The following is a 26,348-nucleotide window of genomic DNA, read 5'->3' on the forward strand; positions in this document are numbered from 1 at the left end:
AGATAATGCTAATAGACTGGGGAAGCAGCCAAAAGAGTCTAAGGTCACCGCGCGACGGAGCATAGCAGTCTGCTACTGGTTTAGGCAGTTTCCGCACCGCCCCATCTGGGCTTCACCTAAAGAGTCGGATTGTTTCATTCTCTCATTGTACTCCCCCCCCCCCAGCCCCCTTCTGTCTGTATCAAGCTTGTCTTATAATTAGATTGTAAGCTCTGGGGGTTGTGTAATGAATGGTCCTTGCTTAGAGTCTGGTTGGGGAGCGTGGCCTACTGGTCATAGTTGCAACCCCTGACTGCCAAGGGGGTTGTTGGGAGGGGAGCCTGGGCCAGTCAGCTCTGACCTAGGGCCATTTAGGATACCAGTAGCCTGGCAACCAAGGCTGCTTAAGGCTGTCCTCTTCCTCTCATTCCCCCTCCCCCGGGTTCAGCTTAGTTCAACGGCTTCCCCGGGTGGGGAAACCCAAACCACAATAAGTAAAGGGGGTTACCAAGGTGCAAGGTCCACAGGATACTTCCCTCTCTGGTTGTCTCTGGGGCGGGTCCTCCCTACCCTGGGGGGGGCGGGCGATGGGGGCGTGCTTTGGGCTGCTGGGTCAGAGCCTTAGGCTTCCCTCTGCTCTGCGCTGCTGGATCTGTGGGCTGCGGGTCCGCTCACCTCCAGCTCTGCCCCCCAAACCAGCTAATTCCCGGCCTTTTAATGCCTCCGGCAGAGGGAGCATTTGCTGCAGGCGTGGCAGGGCCGGGCTGGCTGAGCCCAGAGTAATCCCTTAGCTCCTTGTTGCCCAGGGTGGGGTTTGTACGCCCCATCACGAGCAGGCCCTCTCTCGCTTTCCTTCCGCGTTTTTGGAGTGACTCACACAGCGGGACACTTCGGCGCTACCCCAACCACAACCATAAGGACGCTCGATGATTAGCCGGGCAATTTTTAATTCCCCATCAGAATCCCCGTGGGTTTGCACCTTCACCACACGCCCATCCGTCCATTACACTTCATTTTCCTTCCGCTTTTTCTCTTGCCGCCGAGACGATGCAGGGATAGCGCCATGGATGTGCGTGGCTGCTCTCACAGCAGCTTTCATAGCCGTTTCGATCCAGGCGTGAGGGTGAGCGGCGTACTCTCCTGCAAAATAGACCCGCCCTTCATTCTGAAACAAAGCTTTGGAGTAGTCGACTAACTGGTACGGGGTTAAGGAAACATATGCTCCCATTGCAAATTTGTCCAGGCCCCATTTCTTGACCACATGTTCATCACAGACGTTCTGGATATAAGTCTTGGGCAGTTGGTGGACTTCTGCCAGGTCGTCCAATACCACATCAACGCACTTTTCATCACTGAGGGGAACGAAGAATTCAGCTTCATAGTCCCAAGTGTAGGAAGCCAGGATCACCCCCACCCCACTGGAGAAATTGTGGCCGGGGTAATAGATGAATCTGGAGGGGCGATCAGTGATTGACCTCCCTCTATAGATTCCATCCTTCTCCCAAAACTTTTCCCTGCAGGCCAAAAAAATCTTCACGTCCTTTGAGTAGTGGAGGGAGCGCAGGGCATGGGTCTTGTTGGAGGAAAGAGGGGGAGAAAATTTAATGAGCCGTGCGGCTTTTGCTGTGGTTGTGACAAGGACATAGTCGGCCGTCACTGAGAAGGAGAGCGACGAGTCTGGCCTGCGATAAAACACTCTCACTTTTTCATTGTCTTGTAGTATCTTCACCGCTGTGGAGTGAAATAGAATATCCTCGTGCATAGCCTTGTAGAAAGCCTCTGGGAGCTGATCGAATCCCCCCGTGATCTCATCAAAACTGAAAGAAAGGCAGCGGGGGGCAGGGGGGATGGAGGGGGAGATGATGGTAGAAGAATTACAGCTTCCATCAATAGTTCTCTGAGTGAATATCACAAAAATAATGAGCGGATCTGTAAGGAGCTGCTTAGCTGAAGATATAATTTACCCCTTCCATCCCCTCCTCCCCCAGTGACTACTTCAGTTCCGGCTTCTTTTATTACAGGCAAGTGCCAGGTCTGCGGTAGTTAAGGTTCAGACCAGCTTTCCGTTTAGAGCTTCACTTTTCGACATGATCTAAATTCTGCATGATTACTAAGATTGCCTTAGAATTAGGTGTGCCTCCTGGGGATGGCGTAGGGTTAGTAATCCCAATTTGGGGTCATTTGGCCAAAGGGTTCCCTTGGTACAACAGAGTGATGGTCACTATACTCTCGTCAGAAGTTAATTGCTGAATTGCATGGGAATTAGAAGCCATAGATAGACACTTTCAGCAATGTTCGTCTCCTCCCTTGTGAAAGTGGCCCCTGCCTTGTATGGCTAGAGAAATATAGTAACGAAACCTGCCCTCTATGACAGTTCAGACCATTGGTGCCTTCTCGAAAGAAGGCAACTGGCCGCACTGATAGATGGATGAGATACATCTATCTGATCCTCATCCTCATTGTATCAGAAGATGGATGGATAGATAGAGAGATCCTATCATAGATACATGTTCTTCTCCATATAAAGCAAGTCATTAAAGATACTCTTCTTCTTACCCGTCTTTGAATGCAATATCGTCCATGACAGAGTACAGAAAAGACAGGTGGAAACTACCATCTAAATTCAGCACGTCACCAATCATGTCAATGGCTCCTCTACTTAATTTTCCTTCTTTAATCAAATATTCCTGGTTGGGGAAGAGAGGAAGGGCAGAAAGTGCATGCATATCATATCCACATTGAAACTTGACAGCTGAAGAGATGAACATAGGAATTATTCAGTACCCATGAGGGTTAGCCAAAGGTCACACCCATAGAGACACAGAGACCCCTTGGCAAACAGTCCCCTGTTCTTTGCAAACATCTCTCAGCTCAGCCCTGACAAACTGACTACACCAAACACATCTTACAAGCTATTTATCTATGAAGAGTAACATGTAAGGTATCTACAGAAAGCTCCCAACTTGTCAAGATTCATAACCGTGGCGAGATGTATGTATGGGTAGTATTTAAGGAATAAAGTATTTATACTGAAAGTATGCTTGATGGACTTGGGGTAAAAATTAGTCACCAGGGCTACTGTGTCTAGGTGACAACTCTTTCAAACCAGAGGGACTTGTTCCCCTCGCTCGGTCAGCCAGGAGGTAATGCAAGGTTCTGTTCCTACCCTGGCCACATCCCAGAACAAATTATCAAAAAAGACCATTATAACAGGCAAGAGATCGCCCTGGCTATGAATCAAGGCAAAAGACTGTTTCTGTATAAATAGAGTGTCAGGGAAGGCGTTCTGGATTCATTCACTGAGAAAACCCCTTAAGGCAGTGGTCCCCAAACTGTGGAGGAACATTTGGGGGGCTTGATGGGGCCCAGGCCAGCCCCCATTGGGGGCAGGGAAGGAGCACCACCCAGCCCCACTCTGCCCCCATTTCTGCTCCAACCCCAGCTGAGGCCCTGGCTTCGGCTTCCGGCCCCCAACCATGGCCCGGCCCTGGCCTTAGCCACTGACCACAGCCCGGTTCCCGGCTGCAGCTCATCTCCCAGCCACGGTCCCAGGTCTGGCGGTGGCTCTGCTCCTGGCCCTGGCCCCAGTCACAGCTCTGGCCCCGATCCCCAGCTCCCAGCCCCTGGCCCCACTCCCGGCCCTGGCTCCCGGGGGTGGGGTTGGGGGGTGCAGACAGATTACATTATGGGTAAGGGGGAGCATGACAGAAAAAGTTTGGGGACCACTGCCTTAAGGAGCAGGGGCCTTTCATGAACATTTTGATGCTGGCTCTGGTGAACCCAGCCAACTTTGCAACAGACTGAGCTTTGCAAGGGAAGCCCACTTTAGTCTATTGGCAAGGTGACTATTGAGAAGGGTACGCCCAGCTTTGTGGTTTATGCTTTTACGTTCTAGCCATTTGCTTCTGTCACTTTCACCTCAATTCTTGTTAAATACTTATTCTTTCTCAAACAAACCTTCTTTCGGTCTGTTATAAGTGCTCACCAGGGCTATGTGGTTTACAGGAGTGGTGGTTTAAAGTAAAACTGGTAAACTGAGGTACACTGCGGAGGAGCTGGGATTTCTGAGTAACCCGCGGCAGGTACTGGATATCACAGGGGAATGAGTCTCAGGGATTGGGGTTCACGTACTGTTAACCACCCGCAAGGCAAAGCTATGACCTGCACGGCCCAGAGGAGAGAGCTTGAGTGACCGAAAGGCTGGTGGCATCAGGGAGCTGCCATCCAGCTACCCCAGCAAAGACTTCCTCGAGCTGGAGGCAGGGAGAAACAAAGCGACTTAGGCCTTGTCTTCACTACCACGCTACATCAGTGCTGCAAGATTTAGTGGGCCTGCTGAAGACGCAATAAGTCGATGGGAGATCGCTCTCCTGTCGACTTCAGTACTCCACCTCAATGAGAGGGGGAAGCTACGTGGATGGGAAAGTGTCTCCCGTCAACCTAGTGCGGCATAGACCCGATAGAAATCAATGTCATTTATAAAAAGAATCCAGGTTTTCTCATCCTCCGCGTGCCCCCCCCCCCCCCCCAACTCACTCTCCTGCTGGTAATAGCCCATCCAAAGTGACCACTCTCTTCACAATGTGTATGATAATCAAGGTGGGTCATTTCCAGCACAAATCCAGGTTCTCTCACCCCCTCACCCCCCTCCAAAAACCACACACACAAAACCTGGATTTGTGCTGGAAATGGCCCAACTTGATGATCACTTTAGATAAGCTATTACCAGCAGGACAGTGGGGTGGGAGGGGGTATTGTTTCATGGTCTCTGTGTGTATATAATGTCTACTGCAGTTTCCACGGTATGCATCCGATGAAGTGAGCTGTAGCTCCCGAAAGCTCATGCTCAAATAAATTGGTTAGTCTCTAAGGTGCCACAAGTCCTCCTTTTCTTTTTGCGAATACAGACTAACACGGCTGCTACTCTGAAAAATGTCATTTACGTCGACTTAAGTTACGGAACTTGACTAGCGTAACTTAGATCAACTTCCAGTGTTAGTGTAGACAAGGCCTTATTGTCCCAGGTGACTGGAACATCAACTACCCTCCTGTGTGATTTGTCAGCTTCCTCATAACCAATCACTGGAGTCGGGCGGATGATCCCCTTCAGGACGCCATCCCTCATCCCTTTTGATTCACCGGGTGAAATCCTGACCCCAGTGAAATCAACGGGAGCTTTGTCATTGATTTCAGTGCGGGCAGGATTTCATTCCGAGTGTCCATAGCAAGATTTTATTGCCTTTGATTAAACAGCCAGGGTCCAGGTCAGACCTCCTACAGCAGTGGTTCTCAACCAGGGGTACACGTATCCCTAGGGGAACGCAGAGGTCTCCAAGGGGCTACATCCACTCATGTAGATCTTTGCCCAGTTTTACAACAGGCTACATAAAAAGCACCAGGGAAGTCAGTGCAAACTAAAATTTCACACAGACCATGACTTGTTTATACCGCTCTATAGACTACACACTGCCATGTACGTACAATATTTATATTCCAACTGATTCGTTTTATAATCATATGGTAAAAATGAGAAAGTCAGCAATTTTCCAGTAATAATGTGCTATGACACTCTTGTATTTTTAGGTCTGATTTTCTAAGCAAGTGGTTTTTAAGTGAGGTGAAACTTGGGGTACGCAGGTACACAGAGGAAGCGTATCTCATTGAAATAACCGTGGATGAGGGCACATAGCTGGATGCCGCTCAGAGACCCAGGGTGAGAAGGAGAGATGCCACGTCGGTTACGTAGGAATGGAGGAGGGTCCTGTCTTCACTGCACAAACACAGGGCAGATGGGAGCACAGAGACCGTTTGCTTTCTACAGACCGATGTCTTGGGTAGGGAGAGGCAAAGAAGATGTGGATCCGTGGCCCTGCCCTCCCCCTTCCACAAAGCAGAGCCCGGAGGACCACAGGGGAAAGTATGCAAGGCCCCATGAGGCAAGCGGGTTTGCTCCACATAGCCAGGAGGGGTAGGAGGATTCAGACGTCCTACCTCCGACCATGGACTGTGTGAACATGGCACAAGAGACTGGAATGCCATATTCAATTACCTTGACGGAAAAGGAGTCATATTTCTCTCTCAAAACTCTGCAGTCTGTTGTCACCTGGGGAGCAACGAAGAAAACAGTGGCTAGTTTCACAGTCACAGCTCTACCTTTGCAGATTGGTTATTTTCCCTGTTTGCCCTGATGTACTTACAGGTGGTATCCTAGTGACTATGCCCACAGAGGCAGGACATGAAATGACGTGCTCAGGTGAAAAAGCTGTTAACAAGATCTTTTTAATGGGGACATAGGCATGGACTTCTCCTCTAGCTGGGGCGTGCTTGCCCCCCCCCAGGCCTCACCCCCGCTCCACCCCTTCCACCAAGCCCCTGCCGCTGCCCCGCCTCTTCCCACCTCTTTCCGCCCCCTCCCCTGAGTGTGCCCCATCGCCACTCCTCCCGCTCCCTCCAGGAGCCTCCTGCATGCCGCAGAACAGCTGTTCAAGGCAGGTGGGAGGCACTGGGAGGGAGGGGGAGGAGTTGATCAGCGGGGCCGCCGGTGGGCAGGAGGCACGGAGGGGAGCGGGGAGCTGGCTGCTGGTGCAGTGCTAAGCACCTGCGAACTTTTCTACTTGGGTGCTCCAGCCCTGGAGCACCCACTGAGTCGGTGCCTAGGAATGGGGACAAGGAGGGGTCATTTTTGTTTTCCCTTCCTGCAGTTCTCCAGCTGACTCAGCTGCTTTCGCTCAGACTTTTTGAACAATAAAAGAAATAGTTTAAGGCAATGTCTGCGGTCGCACTTTTGTTGGCCAAACTTTTGTCCGTCAGTGGTGTGAAAAAACACCCCTCCTGATGGATAAAAGTTTCACCAACAACAACGCTGGCCAACAGCTAAACTGGCCAACAGGAGATGCCAAAGAGAGGGGTGTGTCCTCATCCCTACCCCTCCCAGGGCGTTCGACGCCGATCTCTGCTTGGGGAGCGCAGCTATGAAGCCTCTCCTGCAGTCAGGAGCCTGAGGCGGGTCTTGAAATCAACAGCACCAGCCTCGTCGCGTTTCCCAGGAGTTTGGGTACTCACCGAGCTTCTGGGAAACCTCTGGTGCAAGTCTTCCCTCTATCTGATCAGCAGTGGGGATTTGAACAGGGGTCTGTTCCTCTCAGGGCGCCCTCTCTGGTGACACATTCACCCATGTGTACATTGCTAGGACTTCGGGGGCCGTTTCCCATGGTTCTCTGAGCCGCTCTACGATTCTGTCCCAGAACTTGTTTGTATTTCCGGGCCCCCGGGGGTGGGGATTGTGGGAAGGCATTGGAGGACTATCAGGACTCCAGGGTTTTAGCTTGCACCTTCACTGCACACGCTGAGTTGCCTACTAGCTCAAGTGAACACAGACCCTTAGCTGGAGCACCCACGGGAAAAAATTAGCGGGTGCTTAGCACCCACCAGCAGTCAGCTGCCACCCCCTACAGCCCAGCACCTCCGGCCCGCTGGCAGGTCCAGCTGATCAACTCTTCCCCCTCTCTCCCAGTGCCTCCGGCCTGCTGTGGTCAGCTGTTCCATAGCATGCAGAAGGGGCTGCGGGAGAGGGGGAGGAGTGGGGACAGGGCGCGCTTGGGAGAGGGGCCAGACCTGGGTGGGAAGAGGTGCAGAAGAGGTGGGGCGGGGCCTATGGTGGAGCAGGGGTGGGACCTTGGGGGAAGGGGTTGAGCTGGGTTTGAGCACGCCCAGGGAAAGGAGGAAGCCGGCGCCCATGCCCTCAAGCCATGCCAGCTAGCCTGGGTTGAAAGGACCACTTCAGCAGAGCGAGATGGTTTTGTGTGTGGATGAAACAGGGTTTAGGACCAAAATCTAACTTTGAAGTGAAGACCTACCTACAGTACAGGAGTCCATTCCACAACACACATACCGTATCCAGTGTCTGGTCATAAAGTTCACTGGCAGATTTCCCCTTCTCTGTGGGAAGCAGAGGGTATTGCAAGATATCAGGGTTCTGGTCAACATCTTCAGATCTTGCCCTGATGTTGTTCACCAAATACCAGGCATTGTCGTTAGTGTTATAGAATGGGTTCAGTTTAAGTTTGAATTTGGTAATATATTCACGCACAATCCTAAAGAAAAGAGGAGTAAAAAGAGAAAAATTCCAGAATGAGAGAGAATGTTATGTGCTCATATATAGTCCCGAGCGTGAATGGTTCCATCCTACCTAGGTAAATTACATTATTTTTGTGTCATATGGCTCCAAATCCATATTTTACCAAATCCACATTCAACCCTGTTTTGCAGTAGATGAAAAATGTGGATAACTATTTCAATAACGATTATAAACATGTTCAGAATAAAACTTTTAGTTAAATGTGTCATGAAACATTTTGCCCAAACTGAAACAAGAAAATGCACTAAAGAATTTACTTTTGAAAAAATGACATTGGGCATTTGGGCTGGTGGAGTAGATCGCCATAACTCAACCCACCCTGCACTTCTGCCCACCCAGTCCCATCCCAGCTTTGCAGGAAGAGTTACAGCTCCACGGAGATTTCAGTTCATGCACACAGACTGACTATTTCATGCAATGCAATTAGTCCACATAAGGAAGCAAGGGGAGATTTTAACCTACTCAAATTTAAGGCTTCAAAGATTTTTTTTTCTTGGAATTATCATAAAAGTCTTTAAAACGGGGCTTTCACTGTTCTGAACAAGGTTGGCGGGTGAGGAGGGCGAACTGTGTCTTACCGGTGGTCTCTTGGCAAACGCATGGCTCCCAGCTCCGCATACCAATCGTTTCTTCGATAGGTCAAGATACGTCCTCCCACACGGTTGCTGGCTTCCAGAATCAGGACCTAGGGGCAAAACGCAGATCATGATTTTCAATCCCTTGCTGGTACCTAGTAGCTGTAGGTAGGGCTTGATTTATCCCACATCCCTTCTTTTGTAAATGGGCATCAAAGAAAGAACATTAATGTTTTATCGAAGTAATTTCAGATGATATGTAAGCATACAGGCCTTGATTCAGGAAAGCAGGTACACATATGCTCAACTTGAATTTCAACTTCGTAAGACTTAAGCATCGGCTTAAAGTTAAGCATGTTCTCAAGCATGCTTCCAGAATCGGGCTGTATTCCTGCATTGGGTACTCAAGGAACACATTCCAGTATGGAAGTTTTCATAACAACAGCGATTTTTGCATTAATTATTAATGCCAGATTTTCAGGGAGGGAGGTTTTAAACCAACAACATCAACTAAGCACTTCAAATATAGAATCATAGAATATCAGGGTTGGAAGGGACCTCAGGAGGTCATCTAGTCCAACCCCCTGCTCAATCCCCAATTAAATCATCCCAGCCAGGGCTTCGTCAAGCCTGACCTTAAAAACCTCTAAGGAAGGAGATTCCACCACCTCCCTAGGTAACGCATTCCAGTGTTTCACCACCCTCCTAGTGAAAAAGTTTTTCCGAATATCCAATCTAAAACTCCCCCACTGCAACTTGAGACCATTACTCCTTGTTCTGTCACCTGCCACCATGGAGAACAGCCGAGCTCCATCCTCTTTGGAACCCCCTTTCAGGTAGTTGAAAGCAGCTATCAAATCCCCCCTCATTCTTCTCTTCTGCAGACTAAACAATCCCAGTTCCCTCAGCCTCTCCTCATAAGTCATGTGTTCCAGTCCCCTAATCATTTTTGTTGCCCTCCGCTGGACTCTCTCCAACTGTGTATATAAATACACAAGCTCTCTCCGTTGTCTTTTCCAGACTCGGGGGCTGTAGTTCTTGGGTGGTTTTGAGAAGGGGCTGTAGAGGATGCTTAGGCAACCTATAGGGATAATGGAGTTTGGTCTTTCCCATGGCCCAAGACAGTAGCTCTTTCTACGGAAAAACAAAACAAAACGCGAACAAACAAGCAAACGAGTAAGAGTGAAAGTTAAAGGTGTTATGGGTTAGTTAATATCAGTTTTCACAGGTAGAGAATTTTGTCAGAAATATGGGAACTGTTCTTGGAACATTTACTTGACGACTCACCATTTCCATAAAAGCCAGTGATTCGAATTTTTTTAGCTGCATCATTATGTTTCATACAGCTATGCTATTATCACACTAATAACCTCAACCTCAAGGCAATGACCATGTTGTCTGGAAATCAAAATAATAGATTTCTTTCTTTCTTTCTTTCTTTCTTTCTTTCTTTCTTTCTTTCTTTCTTTCTTTCTTTCTTTCTTTCTTTCTTTCTTTTGCAATTCACTCAGTTTACTTAAGTTCACATCGTTTTGTTCTTCAGCATTGCTCAGCTCTGTGATAGAGTAAACAAACTACGGCCCGCATGCCGGATCTGGCCCCTCGGGGCTTTGGATCCGGCCCGAGGGATTGCCCCCCGTGGCGCCGCGGGCCCCACGCTGCTCTCAGAAGCGGCCAGCACCATGTCCCTGTGGCCCCCGGGCCGGGGGGCAGAGGGCTCCGTGCATTGCCCTCGCCTCCGGGCACCGCCCCCCCCCCCCGCAGCTCCCATTGGCCGGGAATGGGGAACAGCGGCCAATGGGAGCTTCGGAGGAGGCACCTGGAGGCGTGGCAAGGGCAGCGTATGCAGAGCCCTCCCCTCCTTCTCCCCCAGGGGCCGCAGCGCTTCCCGGAGTGGCACGGTGTGGGGCCAGGGCAGGCTTCCTGCCAGCCTGCCCTGGCCACCCCGGAGCTGCTTTAGGTAAGCGGCGCCGGGCCGGAGCCCGAACCCCTCCTCCACCCCAACCCCCTACCCTGAACCCCCTGCTGCACCCCGCACCCCTCCTGCACCCCACACCTGCCCTGAGCCCCCTCCTGCACTCCGCACCCCTCCTCTGCTCCAATCCCTTGCCCTGAGCCCCTTCCTGCACACCGCACCCCTTCCCCCACCCCGCACTCCCTCCCGCACCCCAACCCCCTGCCCCGGCCCTGCATACAATTTCCCCACCCAGATGTGGCCCTCGGCCCAAAAAGTTCCTATCCGAAAGGAATGATAAGACTATTTCAGAGGAAAACTGCCTCCCTGGCCTGTCTCTGGCTCCTCTTGGTCATTATAATTACCTCGCAACCAGCATCCTTCAGCAGTTGGGCAGCAGTGAGTCCGCTGATTCCTGCCCCGACAATCACCACCTTCTTTGAACAATACGCTTTTTCCAACCCATTTTTGGCAATAGCCACCAGTTCTTCGTAGTCAGAGTCCATAAAGCATTTTTCCCACGCCTTCAGTTTGCGAGCGAGACCCTCCGAGCTCAGGACTACTACAAGGAGGAAGAGCTGAAGAAATACTAGAACAGAGATGCAAAGAAAACACCCATGTTGAAGCAAACTCACTCTCTGAGACCATGCAGCTCAGTAACATCATTGACATGCTACTCCTCATCTCTAGGAAGAGGCTACCAACCTCAAATGCAGAGCACTGTTATATTAACAAACCAGGAATGTTATTACAATCCAATACAATCAGCATATAAACCCAGAGAAGGGAAGTCAGTTCTCAAATCCTCTCACAGTTCATGCATTCTTATAAACTGTAAAATATAAGAACGGCCGTACTGGGTCAGACCAATAGTCCCTCTAGCCCAGTGTCCTGTCTACCGACAGTGGCTGGTACCACACGTGGCCCACCACCCAGTCTACCATTGAGGGTCCTGGGCCCCACAGATTCACTTAGATCTGTGCATACCACAAGGATGTGATGATTTTGGGGGCCAGCCATCAGCTGAGGGAATGGTGCAGGAGAAATTCATCTACTGTGGACAATGTGACTGAACAAGGTCTTCAAGATTTAACTTCATGAGGTGAATTGAGGAACCTAACCAGAGTCTCTGCTTGATGCCATTAAAAAAACCTCAGTTCTGCTTTTGCTTTCCACAATTCAAGATAAGGTTTTTGTTTTTCAAAATGGAAAGCTGTGATTCCCCCTCTCGATAACCACGAAGCAGCTCTGTGTCCTGTGGAGCGTAGTTACGGAAGGATCACACAAAGAAATACGTGGTGCATGAGGTCACCAGTCCCCTAACCCCTTACAGCTTTAAAATGCAAATCCACACTCGAAACTCTGTCTGGAAGTTCACGGGCAGCCAGTGCAGCTTTCAAAGCAAGATTATTATGGTGTTCTCAATGGAAAACTCCTTCCAAGTGAGAACCCACATTTTCCACTAGTATCAGTTTCTGACTGGTCTAAACTGAAGGTGACGAAGGCATGGAAGTCCCACATTTCACAGCAATGGTGACTCTGCTCAGCAAAAGCAGATGAAAAAATATATTAATCTGGGCTATAACTCCATCCTGAGCATCCACCAGCACTCTTGGACCTAACCAAACCCCTATTTTGAGTTTCTAATGGTGTCCAGCCCCACCAGGAGACGAAAGGGCTACATGGAAGGATGTTCCCTGCTGCTTTTGTCTCACCCTTTTGAGCTTCCTTTATCTCCCTTTCCTGCTTGATGACTCTGTTGACTGCTTCAATGCAAATTAAGCAGCGCACACAATCGTCTGTTTGAGACAGAGCTGTTCGCCAACCTCAGTTTGGGACATGAGTTAATAACACCATACAGTGGACTCTTATAACTACATGACAATGTTGCCACACATATGTTATCAGGACAATATTAATCATCAGATTATGAGTTTTCAATTGATACCTTACAAAACATACTTGGTACAAAAATGATTACCATAGTGTGGAGGGTGTGGACACAGGGCTACATCCTGTCACAAATCCTGTTACTCTTTTTAATAACACAAGAACTAGGGGTCACCAAATGAAATGAATAGGCAGCAGGTTTAAAACAAATAGAAGGAAGTATTTCTTCACACAATGCACAGTCAACCTGTGGAACTCCTTGCGAGAGGATGTTGTGAAGGCCAAGACTATAACAGGGTTCAAAAGAGAACTAGATAAATTCATGGAGGATAGGTCCATTAATGGCTATTAGCCAGGCTGGGCAGGGATGGTGTCCTTAGCCTCTGTTTGCCAGACACTGGGAATGAGCGACAGGGAATGGATCACTTGATGATTACCTGTTACGTTCACTCCCTCTGGGGCACCTGGCATTAGCCACTTTCAGAAGACAGGACACTGGGCTAGATGGAACATTGCTCTGACCCAGTGTGGCCGTCCTCATGTTCTAAATAACTATCCCATGAAACCAAAAATGGTACAGGGTCACCACAGCCATAAACACCCATGTAACGTGTTTTTAATGACAGTGTTGGAACGGTTAGCAAAAAGCAAAACCAGGAAGGACTGGGTTAAAGCCATCGATCCTCTTGACAATTATTATGTTCTCCTTACTCTGCAATTATCCATATCTTCAGAGGTGCTATGCTCATATTGCCACCGGGAAGCAAGGGCTGGAGGATTGCCACCACACCTGTGTATTTGCAGGGACACTGAAAGGGATAGAGCATCTTGACCTTTAGCAGCATGATCTTGTTATTCCCACAGCATATATGTTTCTTTTGTTAAAAGGGACGGGGGGCATGGACTCCTGGCCCTCCTGTTTCTGGCACTAGTGCACCACACCCAATTGTGGCCGTGTGTGACATTGTGCTTCAGTTTTCCTCATGTCTTTTATGGGCCTATTTTGTCTGTAGGAGTGCCCTGACCTTCCATCCATGACGCCTTCAAATGCCTGACCCCATCCAGGACCACAGCATCCTTTAGCACATGGCTCCTCAACCTTTCTTCTGAGGCCCCCCTGACAGGCTATAAAAACTCCACGGCCCACCTATGCCAAAACAACTGTTTTCCTGCCTATAAAAGGCAGGGCCGGCGTTAGGGGGTAGCAAGCAGGGCGAGGGTCCAGGGCCCCACGCCACAGGTGCCCTGCATAGCGAAGTTACTTGGGCTTCGGCTCCAGCCCTGAGCAGCTGGGCTTGGGTTTGGGGCCTGAGCGGCGGGACTTGGCTTCAGCTTTCTGCCCTGGGCCCCAGTGAATCTAACACCAGTCCTGCTTGGCAGACCCCTGAAACCTGCTCGTGGCCCCAAACAGGGCTGCAGACCCCCCACCTGAGAACTGCTGATTTAACAAATCCAACAGAAATATAAAAATAACGACATCTTCGGCCTCAGCTGGCCACCCCTTTCCTTTGCAGGCGGGACCCAGCTACCATGCCCATCTGACCTCAGTCTCCGGTGCTTCACTCCACCCCACGGTCTAGCCCTGGCTCAATTCTCCCCACCTTCCCAGGGTTTTGCAGGAAAGCTGTCATCCCTCAATGGCTCCAGAGAGCCACTCAGGCATCAGTCTCACCTTAGGGGCATCCTGTTTGCTTCTTAGTCCCTTAAACCTTCTATCAGATGCAGAGAGAGGGAACTCACTACATCCTCACTCCTAGGTCTCCTTCCCCAGCTGACCTCAGCCATGGAACTGCAAGGATCTCCTGGTGGGAGAGGTGTAAGGACGCCCATGTGAGCTGGAAATGGTCACTAGGCATTCATTTTTCTTGACTTGTTTTAGCTGTTAACAACCAGAATGTATCCAATCCTCCGTTTTTACTTAAAATGTATTTTTAAAAGAAAATTCAAAATTTCCCATCAACGTTTTTGTTTAGAACTAAGGTCAATTTTCGGGGAAAAAAATATTCTTCAAATGACACATTTTGACCACTTCGTTTTCCAGAAACATGCTTTGAATCAGCTATCTTCACAGAAAGGACAGACCACGTCCTATTCATGGAGCCCTTCCAACAATAAAAGGACGTGAAAGCAGTCACAGAATCAAAGAATTGTAGGACTGGAAGGGACCTCGAGAGGTCATCTAGTCCAGTCCCCTGCACTCAAGGCAGGACTAGGTATTATCTAGACCATCCCTGACAGGTGTTTGTCCAACCTGCTCTTAAAAATCTGCAATGATGGAGATTCCACAACCTCCTTAGGCAATTTATTCCAGTGCTTAACCACCCTGACAGTTAGGAAGTTGTCTAACCTAAACCTCCCTTGCTGAAATTTAAGCCCATGGCATCTTGTCAGTTAAGAAGAACAATTTTTCTCCCTCCTCCTTGTAACAGCCTTTTATGTACTTGAAAACACTTCTCATGTCCCCTCTCCGTTTTCTCTTCTCCAGACTAAACAAATCCCATTTTTTCAATCTTCCTTCATAGGTCATGTTTTCTAGACCTTTAAATGCAGGATAATTCAGGACTGTGAAATATACAATTTAACTGTAACAGGTGCAGGTGAAAACAGTCAGCCAAGGTATAATGAATAATAATAATAATAATTAATAAAATCTTCATTTCTCTTCCATCCACATTTCCAAACGGATATGGGACAAGAAATAAACAGGGCATCCAACATATACTGTGACGAAAAACAGCCTGCAGGTGGGCGCGCCCTTGCCTTGGTAACTCAAGGGAACAATTCCTAAGAACCCCTGCAAGAATTTCAGCAGCATCCGTATTTTGACTTTTGAGTCAATGTATTTAAAATCTCCAAGGCTTTTCTGGTGTATTGAAATAAATATGTTCAGCACTGACTTACAACACTGTTGTCCCTTCACTTGGCAAACATATCATTTGCTCTCTTAACGTTTTAACTGAATCTAATCACCAAGCCAAAGCCAAGGGAAGTGCAGAGCTGCTACACCTGTGTCCCACAGTAAAATTGATTTACTGTGTGACTGAGGCCAAGTGCAACTGAAAATACCACACAGCTGTTCGTTTCCTCCTACATGCACACTGAAAGAGGCGTAGAGGGTTCCGGGAGAAGCTCAGCTGAAAGTGAGGAAGAAAAAGACAAAAAGAGAGAGACGATAAGAGAGAGAGAAAGATGTGAAACAAGAAAGCCCATTGATCCAGTAAGATGTGCCCAAAGGAACAATGTATTCCATCGCTCTGAAAAAGTTCAAAGAGAAGTTTCACTCACAGAACCTGTCCATTTCAGATGGTGGGTGAAGTCATGCAGTTGACCTCTTATTTTATACCCACCTTTTATATAGACTGACTGATAAATATCCTAGCAGGAACTGCTGACTCTGTGTCTAGTGAAACAAGGAGAGGGCTGTCACATGGTCTTATGGGACCTCCTCCTGTGATGTGCTCATAGCCTGCGGGTTACTCTGAGTTGTGTCACCTCCATCCAGGCACATAGGACTTGGGAGCAAAGGAATTGTGGTAGTAGACTCTGTCCCATCTATCTTCCTCCACACCCTGCTGAATCTGGCAGCCTCCTAGTCTTTCCTGGAAACCACCCCAAATTTCCCTCCGTATCCTCATGAGCCCATATCTTCTCTCCTGTTGAAGCTGTTCCCCGGTGGAAAAAAAATAATTTAAGAAGTCATTGGCACAGAGGGACCGGATGCTGGGTCTCCCACGTCAACGCTTTAACCACTAGGCAACGGAGTCATTCTCAGGCTTGTTTTCTTTCTCTGGCCCAATGGTTCTTTCAATAGTTAGCGGGTGCTTTGTTTCGGAGGCACAAGTTGAAATCTGTATTTCCTGGGTTTCAAAACATTTGAAATTTGATTTTATTTGTAGAAAGAATGAGGAGTACTTGTGGCACCTTAGAGACTAACAAATTTATTTGAGCATAAGCTTTCGTGGGCTAAAGCCCACTTCATCAGATGCATGTAGTGGAAAATACAGTAGGAAGATATATATATATACAGAGAACATGAAAAAACGGGGGTTCCCAGACCAATCGATTAAGGTGGGCTATTATCAGCAGGAGAAAAAAAACTTTTGTAGTGATAATCAGGATGGCCCATTTCAAACAGTTGACAAGAAGGTGTGAGTAACAGTAGGGGGAAAATTAGCATGGGGAAATAGCTTTTAGTTAGTGTAATGACTCATCCACTCCCAGTCTTTATTCAAGCCTAATTTAATAGTGTCCAATTTGCAGATTAATTCCAGTTTGGCTGTTTCTCGCTGGAGTTTGTTTTTGAAGTTTTTTTGTTGAATAATTGCGACTTTTAGCTAGGCATGCTGGTAGCACAGGGCCTGAGGAGGGAGTCTACATAACCAGACAATCCTGCTGTCAGGGTGCCAACACCTGAGATGATGGGGCATCCAGGATTTCCAGGTTTATGGATCTTGGGTCGCAGATAGAAGACCCCTGGTCGGGGCTCTAGGGGGGTGTCTGTGCAGATTTGTTCTTGTGCTTTTTCAGGGAGTTTCTTGAGCAGATGGTGTAGTTTCTTTTGGTAACTCTCAGTGGGATCAGAGGGTAATGGCTTGTAGAAAGTGGTGTTGGAGAGCTGCCAAACAGCCTCTTGTTCATATTCCAGCCTACTCATGATGACGACAGCACCTCCTTTGTCAGCCTTTTTGATTATGATGTCTGAGCTGTTCCTGAGGCTGTGGATGGCGTTGTGTTCTGCACGGCTGAGGTTATGGGGCAAGTGATGCTGCTTTTCCACAATTTCAGCCCGTGCACGTCGGCGGAAGCACTCTATGTAGAAGTCCAGTCTGTTGTTTTGGCCTTCAGGAGGAGTCCACCCAGAATCCTTCTTTTTGTAGTCTTGGTAGGAAGCTCTCTGTGAGTTAGTGTGCTGTTCAGAGGTGTGTTGGAAATATTCCTTGAGTCGGAGACGTCGAAAGTAAGATTCTAGGTCACCACAGAACAGTATCATGTTCGTGTAACATGATACCGTTCTGTGGTGACCTAGAATCCTACTTTTTGTGTGATCTGAGCAGCCCCATTACTGTGGCTCTGGTTTCCTTGAGACCCAGCTGGAGCACACAGCCTATCCCATGGTCAATGTGCTGAAGGTTGAATGCTACAGGGCCAGATTCCCCAGCTGGTGTGAATCCGTTTTAGCCCCACTGGAGTCACCGGGCCAGTCCTCTAGCTGAGGCAGATAAGCAGAGCTCTGTTGGAGTCAATGGGGCCAGATCCTGAGCTGGGGGGATTCTGTGTTGCTTCACTGAATGGCGGTATGATTTCCCTGCATCTTAAAGTGCTGGAATGTCTGGGATGCTTTGCTCTCTCTCCGTTAGCAAGGGGTGTTACTGACCAGCCAGACTAGGCAAAGAAACCTCTGCAAAGCAAACTCCTCAGCAGCGAACAAGGTTGTTTCTGAGCGAAGACAGTCCGTGCTTTATGTCTTGGCACAATTCTACATAAGCAATGGGCCAGTGATTGTGATCATGTTTCCTTTCCTGCCTGAAGACAGAGGAGATTTCCTGGGTAGGACGTGAACACTGATGGTTGAGCTGGAAGAAAAACACCAGTAGGAGAACACTTCAACCTCCCTGGCCACTCAGTAAAAGATTTAAGGGTGGCAATTTTGCAACAGAAAAGCTTCAAAAACAGACTCCAAGGAGAAACTGCTGAGCTTGAATTAATATGCAAACTAGATACCATTAACTTGGGCTTGAATAGAGACTGGGAGTGGCTGGGTCATTACACATATTGAATATATTTCCCCATGTTAAGTATCCTCACACCTTCTTGTCAACTGTCTAAATGGGCCATCTTGATTATCACTCCAAAAGGTTTTTTTTTCTACTACTGATAATACCTCATCTTAATTAATTAGCCTCTTACAGTTTGTATGGCAACTTCCACCTTCTCTGTATGTGTATATATATATCTTCTTACTATATGTTCCATTCTATGCATCCAATGAAGTGGGCTGTAGCCCACGAAAGCTTATGCTCTAATAAATTTGTTAGTCTCTAAGGTGCCACAAGTCCTCCTGTTCTTTATTCGATAATACGGTATCTAAGATCTCGAAATCAAGATTAGAATGAGTCAAAATTTTCCCATCCTAACTGTTAATTGATGAAAAATTGAGTATTTGATTAACTGAAATTTTTCATGGCCAGTGCCTGTTGAGTTTTTGTCGACAGATGCTGAAAGATTTTCAGTCTTTTGATAAAATGTCAACATTTTTGCGGGGGAAGAGAGCAAATTTTTCCAACCATCTTCATTCGAGATAGTGATGGCTGCCATGGTGAACGCTAAGGGCAGGTCTTCACTACCCGCCGGATCGGCGGGTAGTGAATGATCTATCAGGGATCGATTTATCGCGTCTCGTCTAGATGCAATAAATCAATCCCCGAACACGCTCCCTGTCGACTACAGAACTCCAGCTCGCGAGAGGCGGAAGCGGAGTCGACGGGGGAGCGGCAGCAGTCAACTTGCCGCCGTCCTCACGGCCAGGTAGTCAACCTAAGATATGCTTAACCTAAGATATACTCTGAAACCTAAGATATGCCAAGTTGCATATCTTAGGTGGACACACCCTTCCCGTGTAGACCAAGGCTCAGACAAATGAGTAGATGGTAGATTTTTCTAAGATGTGTTGTTATCGCTCCATCTCCTGTGTGTTCATCTCTTCAAAAACATGTTTCCTCATGCTTCCTTCTTCCTTTCTCTCATCCTTTTCCACTCTGCTAAAAGGACCAGCAAAGAAATGGTTAATGCTGGCATTCCATGTGCCACAATTACACTTAAGAGTTAACTCTTCTTGAAATTAACAGGAGTGGAGAGTTCACACCTCTCTGATTCGTTGTTCTGGATCCTCTGTACACCTCAGTGACATGCAAGGAAGTTCCCCCCTCCTTGGAGAGATTGTCTCAGGCTCTCTGCAGACTCAGGCATATGTTACTGTATCGGTTACACGTGGGTCACATTTAGAAGGGTTCCTTTGCAGCTGTGATGGCTGGACACTTACTTTTTATTTTTAAACGACAGATGAGATGCTGCAGAATGTAAATATGCCCTGCAGACCCACATGAGTACCTCCGGCAGACAGGGCATTTCAAACCCCTGATGAGAGGGTGCCTGGTTTATATAAAAGAGGCTGTCTGAAATAAACCATAGCATTATATTGCTGTACACTCAGAGAACTCCAAAAGCATCAAGGAAAGCAATGAAGAAGAAACTGTCATTCGACCTAAAAGGTGGAAACATGGGGGGTTTGTTCTAATTTAAGACAGTAACGAGCCGTCCAGTACAAGCCTGATTCTTAAAGAATCCGAGCAGTTCTCAGACTGGATCAGATCTGGGGTCCGTCTACATCTTTGCGATTTAGTAGCAGGTGTATTATAGTCAAGAAACAGGAAACAATTCTTCCACACTACTCAGCCCTGATGAGGCCACAGCTGGAGTGCGGTGTTTAGTTCTCAGCAACACACTTCGGGAAAGATGTGGACAAATTGGAGAAAGTCCAGAGGAGAACCGTAAAAACGATGAAAGGTCTAGAAAATATGACACATGGAATCATAGACTCATAGAACTAGAAGGGACCTTGAGACGCCATCAAGTCCAGTCCCCTGCACTCATGGCAGGACCAAGCACCATCTAGACTATCCCTGACAGGCGTTTGTCTAAGCTGCCCTTAAAGATATCCAGTGATGGAGATTCCACAACCTCCCTAGGCAATTTATTCCAGTGCTTAACCACCCTGACAGGAAGTTTTTCCTAACGTCCAACATAAACCTCCCTTGCTGCAATTTAAGTGCATTGATTCTTGTCCTATCATCAGAGGTTAAGGAGAACAATTTTTCTCCATCCTCCTTGTAACAACCTTTTCACATGTCCCCACATGAGACAAGATTGAAAAAGCTAGGTTTGTTTAGTCTGGGGAAGAGAAGACTGAGGGGGGACATGGTGACATTCCTCAAGCATTGAAAGGTTGATATAAAGAGGAGGAGGAGGAATTGTTCTCTTTAACCACTGAGGACAGGACAAGAAGCAAAGGGCTTCAACTGCAGCAAAGGTTTAGGTTGGACATTAGGAAACACTTCCTAACTATCAAGGTGATGAAGCACCGGGACAAATGACCTAGGCAGGCTGTGGAATCTCCATCACTGGTGGGTTTTAAGAGCAGGTTAGACACACACCTGTCAGGGGTGGTCTAGAAAACACTTAATCCCCTGCACCGAGGGGCAAGTTCCCTCCTGACCCCTAATAGTTAGAGGTTGTCTTCTGCCCTGGATGGATTGATGGATCACTTGATGATTCCCTGTTCTGTTCATTCCCTCTGGGGCACCTGGCATTGGCCACTGTTGGAGGACAGGATACTGGGCAGATGGACCTTTGGTTTGAGCCAGTATGGCCATTATGTTCATATGCCCTGAAATCAGGGAGGGTTTATAGCTCTTCAAAAACCCTTGGGTGTCTGTCAGAATCTTTACTGTTACACCTCTGGATGTTCTATTTTCCATAGAAATGCCTCCTTCAGTTTTGAATCCTGCTAAGCTCTTGCCCTCAATAGTCTCTTGTGGCAGTGAGTTCCGCTGGCTAATTGTGTGATTAAAGCAGTGCCTTCTACCGGGTTTAAATCTGCCACTTTTCCATGTAATTTGGCTATTCCACTGACACCCCCCCTTGTACTCAGCCATCCTCCTGGGGGAAGTCTTCTGTGTGGCTCCTCTCCTCTCACTCCCCCACCAGTATAACTCCAGAGGGAGGGACCTCCCCACACAGTGAAACAGGCCTCAAGAGGGGTGTTAAGGGATACCCAGATATGAACCAGGGACTTTCACAGCTGACAGCATGACCAGTTACAGCTTGAGTTAGAGAGCCAGGTTTTTGAAACAGGGACAATGATGGCTTATAGTCTCTGTGGATTGGGCACAGCGAGGGACACAGAAGACACTGACCGATGGGCCACACAACCAGAACAGCTGTTGATTGTGGGGCTGTGTGACAGAGTTGCTGGGGGAAAGTTTGTTCAGGGTCTCCTGGTGTGAACGGTGCAATGTTGGAATATCTTTCAGATGGAGACACCCACACAGCTGGCTGCATCTCCGGGTGGGGTGTGGGAGCGGAACAGATGCGATTTATCCCAAGTTGCTTAAGGGATCTGCAAATCCAATTCTCACTGACATTTGGGTGGCCAAATCCCATGGGCGGGTTTGAATCTGTCAGCCCAGCACCACAGGAATTGCCCTGCCTTTCCAGTTCGGAGCATTGCTCATCTCTGGCAGAAATCAGACCCCACCCTGACCCTCAGGAGGAAGAAGCCATCCCTGATGCATCGTCCTGAAATCTCATGGCCCTACTCGATTTCAAAGCCTATTGGCCAGAAACTCCCTCCAGCCGGGACTCCAAAGAGAGGAAGAGCTGGACAAATGCTACAGCTGGTCCCGGGCTATTGCAATGGGTCCGTTGGTACCACCTTCCCCTGCCCCGCACGGCACAGAACGATCTCCGCTCTTCTCAGAAACCCTCACAGTATCTTACTTAAATAGATGGAGCCACAAGTAATTCTGAGATGCTGACACACAGCGTCCGTCTCCTCTGCCCTGTCAGCAGTTGGCACAGGACCAGCGACACCAGGCCCATGTGATCTCTGGGTAATGCCCAGCAGAGGTGGCCGGGCAGAGACATGGAAGCGTGAGATACCCCTGAGCCTGCTTCCGCCTGCTCGGACTCAGAGGTAACCCAGGCTGGGGCAGGCTGAGACTCGGGGGTATCACAGAGAGCTGGGAGGGAGCAGAGACTCCAGCCATCCCCAGGCACAGGGTGAGCCCCTCGGGGGTCCCTTGCAGAGTGGTGCAGTCACAATAGCCCTGAGGCTGCTGGAATTACGCTGGGGGTCGACACAGCCCCCTGCCCCCGGTCTGGTCCCGAGAGCAAAGCTGCCGTGGCCCCGTTTTCCCTTCTCAGCTGCACGGAGCAGACGCTGGTGGCCTGAGCAACCAGCCCCGAGAGTTTATCTTGGCACCATTCGTACGTCACTGCTGGGCAGCTGTTCACGCACGGGGGTGCTGAGAGTCACCCCAGCCTTGTGTTCACAGACAGCTAAATGGGTGAGGGGGAGCAGCCCATGCCCATCCCACCCACATGCAAATCCAGCTGTTCCCTTGATAGCCTGGGACAGACACCCAGCCCAGCACACTGAGAAGGGCCCGCACCTTGCAGGAGGATACAGACACCAGGAGCTTCATCTCACAACAAGTAGGTTATCGCAGTATGAGAAAATGAGATCGAACCAATGTCAGTCCCTACACCTGCTTTTGAATACACATCTCATTTCCTGTCATTTTACAACCGTTCACTATGTTTTTCAATGGGATTCTCCCCTGCCACTGTGTGAAGGACAAAACTGGGAAACCAGCTAACTCTATGAAAGAAGCCACATGAAAGATGAAGACTAACTGACTATACAGGGTTCTACTTTCATAAGTTTATAGTTTTGTAGATTTTAAAGGTCAAAGGGACCAGTATTGCTCATCTAGCCTGACCTGCATCACACAGACCAAAGAAACTCACCAAAAGATTCAGCCATCAGGCCCTTGACGTGTGCTTGAACCAGACTGTGTTTTCTAGAAAGACCAATCCAGCCTTGGTGCAAAGACTCCACGTGAGGGAAAATCAACCTCGTCCTGGGGGAAGCTGCTCCAGTGGTTAATCACCCACCCTCAAAAACACTGGGCCTTATTTCCTGTTTGAATTTGTCCCACTGCAATGTCCAGCCCTGAATCTAATTCAGCCTTTGTCTGCAAGAGTAAAGAGCCGTCTGCTCTCAGAACCCTTCTCCTCGTGTAGAGACTTATAGACCAACACCTCCCATGTGCCAGGTAAGTGCCCCAGCCACTGGGTATAAATGAGGGCCCTGGCATCCCCTCCTCCTGCAGTGACTTAGTAACTGACACCTAAGTCCTGTGGAGAATCTAGCCCCCAATTTTATTGTTTGGCCTAAATGATTTGATGAATTCACAAAGAGTTCTGGGTGACCCAAAACTGTGTTTTGCGTGGAATACACAATACAGTCAGATAATTGCCCCCAGCTTTGTTCTTTAGTCTGTTGTTCTTCTCCATAAATGCATTTCATTGTGATCTGTGTTTACACCCCTTTATATAATAGCTAGTTATTGGCACGGTAATAATGTCACGCTGTCACACTAGTGATGTATGGAAAATAAATGTCACAGTTGCCCATTAATGCACTGATTGTCCTCAGCATCCTACCCAGGAATGAACCAGATCTGGTGGTACTGATTAAGAGTTGCCAGAGATTGACAATGTTCCCCATTCAGTGGTGAGAAAGCCAGAGCCAGCCGGGCTGCAGTCGTATCTCTGCATCAGTGTGCGGGGCCCGATTTACACCACTGTGTGGTCATTTACACCAGTGCAAAATGCTTCCAAATCCCAACACTGGATACTCACCTTGCACTAGTGTCAGTGACTGCACGAGGGGCAAGACCCTGGGGAAACAGGCTGATAGCCTTTGACTGGGTGGAGAGGGCACATTTCTGTGACAACACATTCTGGTCATTTCTAGCAATGGAAAGACTAAGAACTCTGTGAGTTCATTTCCTGGAATGGAGCCTCTGTTGTTTATGCAGATCCCAGAGCCACTTGTTAAAAAATGAATCCCTCCTGATCCAAATTAACAAAGATGTCCCCAGTCTCATTATATGGCCTCATCATCATGGTATCTGAGCACCTCACAATCATGAATCTATTTATACTCATAAACACCCCTGTGAGGTATACCCCTGGCTGGTACGCCCAGATGAAATTTTTGGCCAACATTTTTTGGTGTTCCTGAGAATTTTCACCAGATCGGTAGAAATTTTTCAGTTGCTTTATAACTTTAAAAAAAAAAAGGAGTTTGGCTGCTGAAAATGGAAACATTTTTGGTTTCTAATGAAACTCCCCCAAAATCTTGTCCAAGGTGAAATTTTCTCACAGAAACATCTGTCTTGAAATGAAAAATTTTGACCAGCTCTGCTCTGCAGTGACTCCTGAGTTATGAAATGTCTGGATTTAGACCTAACGCAACCACCTCTTCAGTTGAGGAGCTTCCCCTGCCAATGTGATTTGGCAAGAAACCATGAAGTAATTCCTATCTGTGGCAACTGCTGAGGCCTCCAGACCCCTGGGGCTTCAGTTCAACCCTGCCCTGGCTCAGTTTACACAGAGAAAATTGCATTTGACTATCCCATGACCCCAACGAATAAAAAGGCCGTCGGTCAGCCAGATGGGACATTTCCCTTCTTCAGTTTGGATATACTGCTGCCTAAATCATTCCCAACTCTTCTTTAAAGCCTTCCACAGGGAAATCATTATTATTACTAAACAAAGCATCAAAAAGCCTCCAGGGTGGGCCCCACTGTGCTAGATGCTGCACAAAAATACCGCTACGCTGGGAGATGCTGATGGATGCCATCAAGTGAGTCCTTTGCTCCTAGGATAGTCGCAGACCTCGTCAGAGTCCACGGGTGGCTAAGCACCCGCTGTCCGACACAATGGAAGGAGCAATTAAACCCCTGTTCTGTAGTAAAGGCAGCTGGAGACAATGGAGGGATCCTCCAAGGCACATGGCAGGGCAGAGCTAAGCCATGTGGGCCGAGAGGTTTCCCTGACTGCAAATGCAGGGGCTAGGAGACTGGTTTGCAGTCTGTGTGCATTACAGGCAGGAAGCCAGGGGAAGCAATTGTGAGCATGGCCCTGAGATGGAGCAAAGAGACTGAGCTTTTTGGGCACAGAGCTCAATGGAGGGGCAGACTTAGGGATTTCTGAGCAAGTACAAGGCCTGTGGTTATTTGTTTCTGTTGTGTTCTTCTGAAATACAAGAAATTACACCAAAAATAGACCTGACTCATGTCACCGATTTCTCATTCTAATGGAAACAACCCTGCAAGGCCCTGAATACGGGCAAACCGCTCAGGCCAAAGAAGCAACAATTGTAATAGACTCCTAAATGATCCCAGACACAGTTCTGAGTCAGAGGATGTCCTGTGGTACCGAAGGCCATTCCTCTTGAGTGGCTTCAAATTTGTCACCGTGCCCACAATTCACAGTGTGAAACTGAATATATCTGTGCAGTTACCTGCTGTGGTTTCTGTCTTATCTCAGAGGGCTACTGGGAGCGAAGATTTCAGATGCTTTCCATTCTCAGTTAGATCAACGTCCATTATGAGCAAGGGAGGTGTGAAAGCCCCGGAATGTTTTACAATCGCTCAGTGTCAATGTCCTGAACCTTGGTCACTCACTGTGGGCAGCAAACCACTACCTGGAACCTGAGGGCTGTTTCCGCCCCAGCTGAGCTCTCTCAGAGCATGTGGGATGTCCATGGGCGTGGAGATATTGTGCTGGATTCTTGGTTAGGACCTATCCATCCCTGTCGCTCCAATCAGGTTGCACAAGGGATCCGGATTCTGGCCGGAAACGGCCTGCGGAGAATTGCTCTGGAATGTAAAGCAGGAGGTGCTGGGTTACTATGCTGACAGCCTGCTCCTTCCACCGCTGATGCAGGGGTGTGGAACACCACTCCATTGATCCCCCCCCCCATTCGTTGGATCTCCTGGCATAAGCTAGAGTATTGTTATGTGGAGACAGAAACAGACACTGCCCCGAAGAGCTTAGCTGACGCAGAGAAGACAGACAAAGGAAGGAGCCTTGTTCCCATTTTACAGCTGGGGAAACTGAGGCACAGAGTCTTGCCCCAGGTCACCCAAGGACTCAGTGGCAGAGCCGTGAATTGAAATGT

At 48.4% G+C, this 26,348-nt stretch overlaps 1 protein-coding gene across 2 annotated transcripts; it reads right to left on the minus strand.

The window, feature by feature from the left end:
* Window positions 1–941: 941 nt before the first annotated feature.
* Window positions 942–26,064, minus strand: LOC140897826 (L-amino-acid oxidase). 2 transcript variants are annotated; one of them, XM_078848441.1, is made up of 7 exons: window positions 25,689–26,064; window positions 11,011–11,234; window positions 8,695–8,801; window positions 7,871–8,072; window positions 6,029–6,082; window positions 2,536–2,666; window positions 942–1,796 (listed from the first exon to the last, which is right to left on the minus strand). In XM_078848441.1, exons 2-7 carry the CDS (start codon window positions 11,149–11,151, stop codon window positions 983–985), a joined length of 1,449 nt encoding a protein of 482 aa, XP_078704567.1. In that variant the 5' UTR covers window positions 11,152–11,234; window positions 25,689–26,064; the 3' UTR covers window positions 942–982. The 2 variants fall into 2 exon arrangements, with proteins under 2 accessions (XP_078704567.1, XP_073167039.2); XM_073310938.2 differs by lacking the exon at window positions 25,689–26,064 and adding an exon at window positions 15,821–15,883.
* Between the last annotated feature and the right edge of the window lie 284 nt (window positions 26,065–26,348).

This window comes from Lepidochelys kempii, chromosome 14 (genome assembly GCF_965140285.1).
Source record: "Lepidochelys kempii isolate rLepKem1 chromosome 14, rLepKem1.hap1, whole genome shotgun sequence".
Classification (NCBI taxonomy): domain Eukaryota; kingdom Metazoa; phylum Chordata; order Testudines; family Cheloniidae; genus Lepidochelys; species Lepidochelys kempii.

Excerpts from the sequence above, each read along its gene's own strand:
- LOC140897826 (XM_073310938.2), bottom strand. Across the intron at positions 8,802-11,010 it reads TGAAGGATGCTGGTTGCGAG|GTCCTGATTCTGGAAGCCAG; the intron begins GTAATTATAATG and ends TTTTGCCCCTAG. Across the intron at positions 8,073-8,694 it reads CGTTTGCCAAGAGACCACCG|GATTGTGCGTGAATATATTA; the intron begins GTAAGACACAGT and ends TCTTTTCTTTAG.